Here is a 10,374-nt window from a genome sequence, read left to right as displayed (position 1 = left end):
AGGAATGTTAAAAAGATATTATATATAATATATAATATATTATAATCTTAATTTTTTAAAAATCTAATAATGTGTATTATATTTTTTTGTAAAATAAAATTATGGTAAAAGGATGATGCTCCAATTTAACATATAAAATGCCTTATAACTTAATAAAAATTTAGAAAAAGATTTACACATTTAAGAGAAAAAATTATGGAAAAAGAAATTTATATTTTAACAAAAAGAGAAAAAATAATGAAGTGTAAAAGATCATAAACTAAATATAAATTTCCACCGAAAAAGATAAAATGATTTTTTTAATACAAGGTGGATTAGGACAAAAATGTCATTACAATGTGGTCTATTCTTCCCTTTTAAAAAAAAAAAAAAAAACTAAAATCATTAAATTTTGTTCTTGTTCTTTTTCCGCGTTTCCTCTGTGAACATCAACATTTGTGTTGTACCAATCGAATCACAGAGCAAAGATCTCTTGTTCTCTCCGCTCTTTCTCTCTGTACTCTCAACACTCTTTAGGGTTTTTGATCTCTACCTTTCTCATTTTTCACCCGTGAGTTTTCCTTCTTCTCCATTTTTCACCCGTGAATTTTCCTTCTTTTTTTAATTGTTCTTGTTGTTGTTGAGAAATGAAATATCAAATATCCTAGCTTAGTTAGTTGGCTGCACGTTACACAATTATAAGATAATTGTAAAGTTTATTAGTTTTTCATCGCCAGCTATTGTGATGAACATTCTCTGATATCTACAAAATTTGATCTTATTTTGAAAATGAATTAATAGTGTCAAATGTTGCAGTGAGTTTGTAGATCTATTTGTGGTAGCAAAGAGTCTTTTGGATTTCTATTCAACATTTAACTTAGATATTTTGATTTTGTTTTTTTGTCAATTTTGTTTGGATGATTAGGATTTTTTTAAGCTGGAGTGGTAGAAATGTTGACTTGTAAACTAGAATGAGTGAGACTGAATTATCAAGGATGAAGCAACCACTTGTTCCGTTAGCGACTTTGATTGGCCGGGAGCTGCGTAATGGAAAGACTGAGAAGCCTTTTGTGAAGTATGGTCAGGCTGGTTTGGCAAAGAAAGGAGAAGATTACTTTCTAATCAAGACAGATTGTCAGAGGGTTCCCGGTGATTCTTCAACGGTGTTTTCTGTCTTTGCGGTATGTATCATATGTGTTCTTGGTCTGCGGGTCTATTTAATTAACTTGATTATCATCCTTTTGTTTTTAGCTAAATGTTTGGGGAAAGGTATTTGATTAGTAAGAAATGATAATGTTGCCTAAGATAATTGGTAATTGGTTCTGCATCGACGCACTGAAGGGAGTGTTTCTTTCTTAGGATTAGTAAATAAATGAGAGTTGAAGTGTGTGATTTCTTTCTTATCTTACATTTTCTCAGCGATCGAGTGGAGCGTCAATTTATTCCCACAATGGTTATGATATCAATAAGGAATTCTTGATTGGCAGATCCTGGATGGGCATAATGGTATATCCGCTGCTATTTTTGCAAAGGAAAACATAATAAACAATGTCATGAGTGCAATGCCGCAAGGTATAAGCAGGGAGGAATGGCTTCAAGCTTTGCCTCGGGCTCTAGTTGTTGCTTTTGTGAAAACTGACATGGAGTTCCAGAAAAAAGGTACATGAAGAGTTTTCATTGTCTCATTACTAGAGTTGTTCATATCCGCTCATTCTAACTTTTTAATTTCACATGCAGGAGAAACTTCTGGCACGACAGCTACGTTTGTTATCATTGATGGATGGACTGTTACAGTTGCATGTGTTGGGGATTCCCGATGCATATTAGATACCCAGGCAGGTGTTGTTTCTCTCTTGACTGTTGATCATAGATTGGAAGAAAATGTAGAAGAGAGGGAGCGTGTTACTGCCAGTGGCGGTGAAGTAGGAAGACTCAACATATTTGGAGGCAACGAGGTATGATGTGTAATAATCATCGTCATATTTCTTCAAATAATGACTCGTTTATCTAACTCGTATTGGTTCCTTAATATATTTAGGTGGGGCCACTTCGCTGCTGGCCTGGTGGATTGTGCCTTTCTAGATCAATTGGCGACACCGATGTGGGAGAGTATATCGTTCCAATACCACATGTTAAGCAAGTGAAGGTGAGTTGGTTTAATTCTCGCGGTCTTAGTTTACCGACCCTTTTATATGTAGGTGTTTAGTTCTAAATTTTAATATTCTCATTGGTTTCCCAGCTTTCAAATGCCGGTGGAAGGCTTATCATAGCTTCTGATGGTATTTGGGATACTTTGTCTTCTGATATGGCTGCCAAGGCATGTCGGGGTGTACCCGCAGAACTTGCTGCGAAGCTGGTGGTTAAGGTGATGGTTATTTGGGGCAATGTTGCAATTTTTCGAGGAATGAACACCTCATTATCTTGTCTAATGCCAACTCCAAGCTTTGTTTATTTTTTTAATCTTAACAGGAAGCTCTTAGGTCAAGAGGGCTGAAGGATGATACAACATGCCTTGTTGTAGATATTATTCCTTCGGACTATCCTTTATCGCCGATGCCATCAACTCCTAGAAAGAAATCTAACATGCTAAGTTCACTTCTCTTTAGAAAGAAATCTCAAAATTCGACAAACAAAGGAACTAATAAGCTTTCTGCAGTTGGTGTTGTAGAAGAGTTATTTGAAGAGGGTTCTGCAATGCTTACAGAAAGGTCATTTTGAAACTATAACCGCAAAATTTATAGCATGCAAATATATATTGGAAACGTTTTTAGAACGTATCTTATTTTCCCATTTTGTGTGTATTTCTGCGAGTGATTTATAGATTTTTCGTTTCCTTAAAATGCAGGCTAGGGAAGGATGTTTCTTCTAATACGAATTCTGGTATATACCGCTGTGCGGTTTGCCTAGCAGATCAACCCTCTAACAATGGTTTATCAATGAACACGGATCATTTTATCACGCCAGTATCTAAACCACGGGAAGGTCTATTCCTCTGCACAATCTGTCAGAAGAAGAAAGACGCAATGGAAGGAAAAAGGTCATGAAGTCAAAGTGACAACAATATAGCAATCTTGTATTCAATTTTAGTAGCATAGTAAATATTTTTATAATTTTTCCCTGGCAGTGTGAGCAATGCTTGGTTCTCTATTTTGGGTGGTGATTGTCATAAAAGCGTAACAATTGAGGCTAGGTTAGGTCCATTGAAGGTTGTTGCAAATTATTTTTTGGCTTGTGCTCAGCTGTTGGACTGACTGACAAGAACAAACATGTTACGTTGTTTAGTAGATAAATTATATTTGTTTGATTGCTAACGGTTTGTAACTAACTGACATATTCACTGTTAACATAATATAGCTGTCCCGATTGGTTGTTCTATTGTGTGAAACTTTGCTAGTAAATTCAACTTAACCGGAGCTGCATGATTAAGTAGTATTATCAATTGTTTGACTAACCCTTGTAACATTCTTAACTTGCTTAATAAGGAAGGATACATGCGATGCGAAGGCATTTCCTCATGATGCTAAGATATCCACATAACATGAGAGATGTGGTAAGCATTATCAATTGTTCAGTTGACCTAATGAATAAATAAATTGGAAACACTTTCTTATTTATTGAATCCAAGTTTGGCTGTCATCACATTAGTTTGTTTGGCAGTATTGGCACCTGTATTAATGTATCGGCATCGTCTTTTTCTATTTACTTATTAAATTATGGATCATGTGATTTTTTCCATTCTTTGTTTTTGGATTGCAGAAGTCATTCAATCCCCTTTAGTTTGTTAATAGGATACTCTTATAATTCAAAAAAATCTCGAATTTCTAAAATGCAACTGTTTATGGAAAACACAGTTTTTTTTAGTATATTTTAATGTAACATTATTTTATTTAAAAAATAAATAAAATTTTAAATCAATTTAAGCAAAAGTACCGTATTTTAATATATTTGAACATTGAAAGATAAATTAATTAATTTAAAAAAAATAGTGTATTTTAATATATCTGAACATTGAAAGATAAATTGATTAATTTTAAAAAAAAGTTACTAATTGGAATCTTTTGGGGAATAAGTAGATAAGGGCCAAGACATTTGTATGGGCCTGGCCCATTTCTGCTGCTTAAGCCCATACCATGATTAGCAAACAAGAAAAAAAACAGCACTACGTTCCGGTAACGTTAAACCCTTCTCGCAGTTGCTCGTTCTTCTTTACTTAAAATGAATTCCGTAGCAGCAAGACTCGCCAAGCATATGCGACTCTCTTCTTACGGTATCTCTCTTCGTTTTCTATTTCTGCATATAACCTGTAAACAATAACGTCAATGTCTCACTATTTCTGCTATGAATAATTCCACATAATTACAGCATATTCATTTCTAGGTTTCAGTGGAGCATTTTGTCAAACACTTGTTAGGAATTATTATATTGTACTTTTTTTTATATGTGTGTGAGATAAAATGTTTGCTGTTTCTGAATCCATCAGCTGCTGTGCCGAGAAGCGCGGCGGTATGGTACTCAACTTTGATATCTGAAACCGATGTTGATCAGCCTTCAGCAAATAAGGAAGAATTAGATGGTGAGTTTGATGATTTTCTTGGTGGTAGACCTGATTTACAGCTGCAAGGTGTTGATCCTAGAAGAGGTTGGGGATTCCGGGGCGTGCACAAGGTAATCTGAATTTTATTATTTTTGTAGACGCGTCTGTGATGGAATTTTGATTTTGTAACGGCTGAAGGAATCGGTTAGGATTAACTCGAAAAGCACTCAGCTAGGAGTTCAAAAAACAATAGCTTAATGATTAAGTTGAAATTAGCTTCTACATATTAGATTTTGAAGCAACCCTCTTATTTAACTTCTTTATGAAAACCGACAAGTTTATAACGAATTTCTTTGTAACTGTATAACCATATACTTATGTATATTGAAGAGCTTCAGTGAACTAGAAGATAATCCAAATTCCAATCCCTGTCTTATTTTATGTAGACTGTAAATTTTTTTTTTTGGTCTAGAAGCCCAATGGCTGTAATTTCACCTCCTAAAGGTGAATAAATGGGATGTCGCGAGTTCAAAGCTGCGCCCTTGCATCTGATCTGATATCCCTGCACAACTACCAAGTGAGTTGGTTTAATGGGACGTGATAGATTGTAATTTGATGTGCTTGATTCATTGAATCATGTTTTGTCTACTATGATTAGGTAGAGTTATTTTAAGTGCAAGGTTTTAAGTTTAATAGGGTTAATTTTTATCCATCCAACGAGAAATGCTTCAGGTAACATTCCCATTATCCGAACGTATAACTTATGAGTTTGAATAAATAGTATTAATTCAATAGTGTTCGTGCTAAAGCTAATAAGAAAGGCACTCTCACTAAACGTAGCTTGAGACTTCAGAATAGGAGATAGTTAAATGAACAAGTCTTCTGTTCTTTGTTAGCTTTAGATATGACTAGTGGTGCTATATTTGCTTGTTGAACCCGACAAATAATTTGACCAACACCGTAGTGATTTGAAGCAGGCAATTATTTGTGGAAAAGTTGGCCAAGCCCCTGTACAGAAGATATTAAGGAATGGGAAGAACGTAACCATCTTTACAGTTGGAACAGGGGGGATGTATGACCAAAGAATTATAGGATCAAAGGATTTACCAAAACCTGCTCAGTGGCATCGCATTGCTGTGCATAATGACGTACTAGGCGCTTATGCAGTTCAACAACTTTTTAAAAAGTAAGTGTACATATAAAGAGATATTTGATTTTGTTGTAAGTATAAAACTATTCAAGACTGACACTTGAAGCTTTAATGCAGTTCTTCGGTGTATGTTGAGGGTGAAATTGAGACTAGAGTTTACAATGATAGTATTAATGGCGAAGTTAAAAGCATTCCAGAGATATGCGTTCGCCGTGATGGTACGGTCATTTATATGCATTTTTTCTTATTCTTTATTAAGGTTTCTGTGAAAGACCAACAAGCATTAAGCTCTAATTATAATTGTTTTTGTTTCACTCTTCTCATTTCAAACTGATACTTTGTTGTTGCTCACATGCATCATACTGTGTTAATGCTCTATATGCTGTCTCTTCAGGGAAACTCCGCCTAATCAAAAGTGGAGAGAGCGTTGATAAAATTTCTTTAGACGAATTGCGTAAGTTCTTCTAACTATTGTTGCAATTTGCAAATAGTAACACGTTTTAATAGTCTTTCCCAGACACTTTACTTTGTGAGTTGTGACTGGATTTTTGGAGTTCTGTTGGACATGTCTTTATACTATTAAGATCAAAGTCTGTCATTGACTAGAATTTCGACTGACTAATATATTCATGCTGTCAGGAGAGGGATTGTTTTAGAAGAAATCGACACATTTAATGGAGAAATGGAGGCATCTACATTTGTAAGAATTGGAGAAATAGAAACATCTGCATCTGTAATAAAAACATATTTGTAGTGAATAGCAGCATTTGTAATGAACACCAAGATGATTATCCTTTAGCTTTCTGAATGTGTCTCCCACATTTTATTTTCTTATGAGAGAGGTACTAGGTGTACAAGATAGGGGTGATCGTATCCGAACCAATTCAAAAGCAAAACCGCAAATCGAACCAATCCAAACCGAAACCGCAAAAAACCGCATTTGGTTTGGATGATTTTGGATGATTTTTGGAGTGAACCGCGCGGTTCGGTTTGGTTTGCGGTTTGTATTTCACAAAACCGAACCAAACCGAAACAAACCGCATGTTTAATTTAAGTTTTGAATTTTAATAGTTAATTTATTATCTTTCCAAATCCAATTGCATAAAGCCACACCTCACGTTTTGAATTTTAATAATTAATTTATTAACTTAAGTTTTGGCATAATCAACTTAGTTTTTGTATTTTATTGAGCTACATATATATGTAATTGTCTACTGTCTAAATATGTATTTCATTTATAATGTATTTTTAGTTCTCTACTGTTCTTATAATATAATTTCTTTTGTATGGTATAATATCATATATTATATTGGCATTGAATTACTTTCCTTTTTCCTTTTATTTCAGTACATTTTTATTTTATAGTGTAAACCGCAGTCAACCGAACCGATCCTAACCGCATTGGATTGGTTTGGTTTGGTTTGGATGATTTATTAAAAATCAACCGAACCAAACCGAACCGCATGCATTTTTATCTCGCGGTTAGGATGACTTTTATGCTCAAAACCGAACCAAACCGCACCGCGAACACCCCTAGTACAAGAGCATATTTTTGGTGTCGGTCACAAGTTAGTTACTACTGAAATTTGAGTTGTTTTTTGTGTCTCCCACTTAAAGATGTAGTCATTTTAATTTCAATTTCAGGTTCTGTTTACATAGAAGAAATAGAGTGAACTAAAATACTTGGAAATGACATCAATGTGTTTTCTTAATTATTTAAAATATCAATTGATGAAATAAACTTGTATTGATTGGATTATATCCTAATAAATCTTACGTTTTTATTTTATTTCTCAATTTCAGAGATATAAGGTAGAATGAGATGCATAGTACTTGTTGTTTTCATGTTTAAAATAATTTTGAATAGATGAATAATGGTCGAGTCTACTAGGTCCTCATCATTAGGATGTTTCAGATCTTTGTTTAAACTTATGCAAACAAAATATCAATCACAAATCTCTAGAATAAAATATTGCATATGTATGTAACATGTTCTCGAACTACATATTCAAAACATGATAGGAAGACCACCGGTAATAATTTCTTAGACGAAGAGAAATTTTCTTAAAATTGACTAATCACAAGATTGAGATTATGTGTTTATTTACCTGATAAAGTCTGACATATCAAATATTAAAATAACATAACATATAATTTGTATATGTAATTTTATTCATGTGAATATTAAGTTTGAATATATCATTAATAGCGTATATTACGTCATGGCAGCAAGACGACGCCCTTCGATGGGTTGCTGTTCGAAAACAACTTCCTGAGCATCAGTAAGCAAGATACGCAGTCGATGACTGAAAGTGGCATTAAACCAGAGCTAGAGCAGCCAGAAAGGGCCAGTGAGCAGGTAGTTGCTATGTGGTTTGTTGGGGTCGGCATGCATCAAAGCGACACCTTCGCTTAGAGACTCATAAAGCGAGCCCATTATCAGTTCACTAAGGCAGGTATTTCACCCTTGATGGAGTTGGTGGGCCAAGGCAATAAACCTCTTGGCAACCTTCATAGAGCGACAATAAAAGACGTATTTTGAGAGCCACAAAGTCAGGAAGGCAACATGCTCCTCATCAGAAACTGAGTCTACTTGTTTCTGATGGAAATACTCAGTATACTTGGTAAAGTTGGCAGCTTCCTTGTCGAATTGAATTTTAATCAGCAACAATTGGTGTGAAAGAGTCTCCAGTAGGTTGTAGCCCAGTGATGGCTGCAACGTCGAAGAGGGTGAGGGTCATCATACCACACGGGAAGTGGAGGCTGTTAGTCGACCCTTCCCAAAAATAAAGGGAAGAGACTAGGAAATTAGGGCAGTAGGTGAGGCCGACGGAAGAAAGCTGGATCAAGTCATAAATACCTTGTTGTTTCCAAAAATCACCTTTTACCTTCTCAGTTTTGGACAACCAAGCCAGATAATCTTGGCTGACAGTAGGAACAAAACGAAAGATCCGTACAGTCCGATAAAGGGGGCTGAGGTCGAGGGTCTGATCAGAACCATCCCCCAAAGAAATAGGGGGTCTAATGTTAGGATGAATGGGAAAAACATCTTTTATAGTCTCCACTTCTCGTTTCTCATCAGGGATATAGGGCCAAGAAGGGCATGCACTTGTTGCTTCACGAGGAAAGGAAGCAAAACCTGGTGACGAAAAGCTTTCATCTTACCGTCATGAGCCAACAGAGGCTTCAGCACGAAGGGTTGCAGACCTTGGCCTTGAAGCACGTCATGCATAACAGAAACCAATAAGACACCTTCAGGGTCTTGAAGAACATCAACATCTTGAAGTTTAGCAGCCATGGAGGGAGTTGAAAGTTCTGAGGAAGGAAGTAAAAGGATCTTTGGGGGATCTTTGGAAACAAAAGAGATAGAGTTCGCAAAGAGTTTGGAAAAGTGAAGTGAGCGTAAAAAGGAAACCGAAGAAGTGAGATAGGTATTTACACTGTCAAGAATCTCAAGCGTTTAGGAGAAAGGGCAGATCATAGACTGATACGTGTCAGACGAACAAGAAACGTTTTGAGGAAGTTGGTAGAAAATGGGCGCCACGTCGATCCTAGGAAGTTGTAGCTAGAAGATAGGGAAGTGGCTGAACGTGCGCTGAAATGACGTTTGAGTGAAAAGCCATGATGAGGGTGACGTCAGTATGCACTAAAGGAAAAATTTGAAAATGTCTGTTTCTCTTCCAGTCGAAAAGGACATTTTGAGGGCAATTTGTTGGCTAGGATTTTCTACTTCTTAAAAAATCTAAGCCAAAGGATAGAAGCCAAAAAGAATGGGCGTCGCACGCAGAAGAACAAGGTCGAACCTCATTCGATCAACTGAAATGTAAAGGCTAACAAAGGTCTATTGGGCTTGAGAAACAAAAGCCCAAAACAAGGAGTGGGAGCCCATAGATTTGAAAGAAGCAGTTAAGAGGGGTTTTTGGAGGGAAAAACCAAATGAAGAATGTGGAGTTATAAGTTGGAAGTTACTCGAGGAAACGTGGGATCAATAACCTCCATAGAGTAGTTAGTTTTACGCATTATAAATAAAGTGTTTTGTACGTAGTTTTATATGTTCACAATTTACAAACGCCTACACGCTACACACTCAGAGTACCCAAGCTAAAAAGCGAAATGAGTCAAACAAGGGCTATGTATGTTTGAACCATCTACTTTTCTACAAACTTTAAATGTTATGTCATTTACTTTAAGTTCTTGTCGTTTTCGTTCTTTGTTTTTGTTGGCTTGATTTACACAAAATCATTTCCTTGCAAAACTTCCATTTCAACGATCAGGTGTGTCGAACGCCTGCCTTTATCCTTGTTGGTTTGATTTTCACCAAGAGCCTTGGTGAAGACGTATCTATCAAACTCCCGATCGTGTCGACGCTATCCTAGAATTGAAGGACTTTCCTCCAAAAAAACCTTTGAAACACAAAAGGCACTGTTCTGAGATTCTCTAGTCGATCTCGTAAGTGACCTTTAATAAGAGACTAGCGAAGTTTACCAAATCCAAGATTAAACACTATGGGTCAAGAACACCAGAGAACTATTGCGAACATTGTGACATACGTAAGTTTATATTCTTTACATCTACTACTACTACTACTACTCTCTCTCTCTCTCTCTCTCTCTCTATATATATATATATATATATATATATATATATATATATATATATATATATATATATATATAGATAGATAGTTTCTATATCTATATCTAATACTCTA

At 35.6% G+C, this 10,374-nt stretch overlaps 2 protein-coding genes across 2 annotated transcripts; both read left to right on the top strand.

Annotated features, from left to right (window-relative positions):
• Positions 1-394: 394 nt before the first annotated feature.
• On the top strand, positions 395-3,354 carry LOC131627512 (probable protein phosphatase 2C 5). The gene is made up of 8 exons (XM_058898357.1): positions 395-550; positions 905-1,160; positions 1,467-1,638; positions 1,717-1,934; positions 2,018-2,125; positions 2,219-2,344; positions 2,449-2,687; positions 2,825-3,354. The coding sequence occupies exons 2-8, from the start codon at positions 951-953 to the stop codon at positions 3,021-3,023; spliced, it is 1,272 nt and encodes a 423-aa protein (XP_058754340.1). The 5' UTR covers positions 395-550; positions 905-950; the 3' UTR covers positions 3,024-3,354.
• A 734-nt stretch (positions 3,355-4,088) lies between these two features.
• On the top strand, positions 4,089-7,203 carry LOC131627510 (single-stranded DNA-binding protein, mitochondrial-like). The gene is made up of 6 exons (XM_058898356.1): positions 4,089-4,246; positions 4,460-4,644; positions 5,491-5,699; positions 5,781-5,881; positions 6,058-6,117; positions 6,303-7,203. The coding sequence occupies exons 1-6, from the start codon at positions 4,195-4,197 to the stop codon at positions 6,317-6,319; spliced, it is 624 nt and encodes a 207-aa protein (XP_058754339.1). The 5' UTR covers positions 4,089-4,194; the 3' UTR covers positions 6,320-7,203.
• The last annotated feature ends 3,171 nt before the right edge of the window (positions 7,204-10,374 follow it).

Source organism: Vicia villosa, unplaced genomic scaffold (assembly GCF_029867415.1).
Source record: "Vicia villosa cultivar HV-30 ecotype Madison, WI unplaced genomic scaffold, Vvil1.0 ctg.000365F_1_1_3, whole genome shotgun sequence".
Lineage (NCBI taxonomy): Eukaryota > Viridiplantae > Streptophyta > Magnoliopsida > Fabales > Fabaceae > Vicia > Vicia villosa.
The sequence above is the reverse complement of the archived record's forward strand: the minus strand, read 5'-3'. Positions and strand labels throughout refer to the sequence as shown.

Excerpts from the sequence above, each read along its gene's own strand:
- LOC131627512 (XM_058898357.1), top strand. The coding sequence starts at position 951 with ATGAGTGAGACTGAATTATCAAGGATGAAGCAACCACTTGTTCCGTTA. Across the intron at positions 1,161-1,466 it reads CGGTGTTTTCTGTCTTTGCG|ATCCTGGATGGGCATAATGG; the intron begins GTATGTATCATA and ends CTTGATTGGCAG. Across the intron at positions 1,935-2,017 it reads ACATATTTGGAGGCAACGAG|GTGGGGCCACTTCGCTGCTG; the intron begins GTATGATGTGTA and ends TAATATATTTAG.
- LOC131627510 (XM_058898356.1), top strand. The coding sequence starts at position 4,195 with ATGAATTCCGTAGCAGCAAGACTCGCCAAGCATATGCGACTCTCTTCT. Across the intron at positions 4,645-5,490 it reads GATTCCGGGGCGTGCACAAG|GCAATTATTTGTGGAAAAGT; the intron begins GTAATCTGAATT and ends GATTTGAAGCAG. Across the intron at positions 5,882-6,057 it reads GATATGCGTTCGCCGTGATG|GGAAACTCCGCCTAATCAAA; the intron begins GTACGGTCATTT and ends CTGTCTCTTCAG.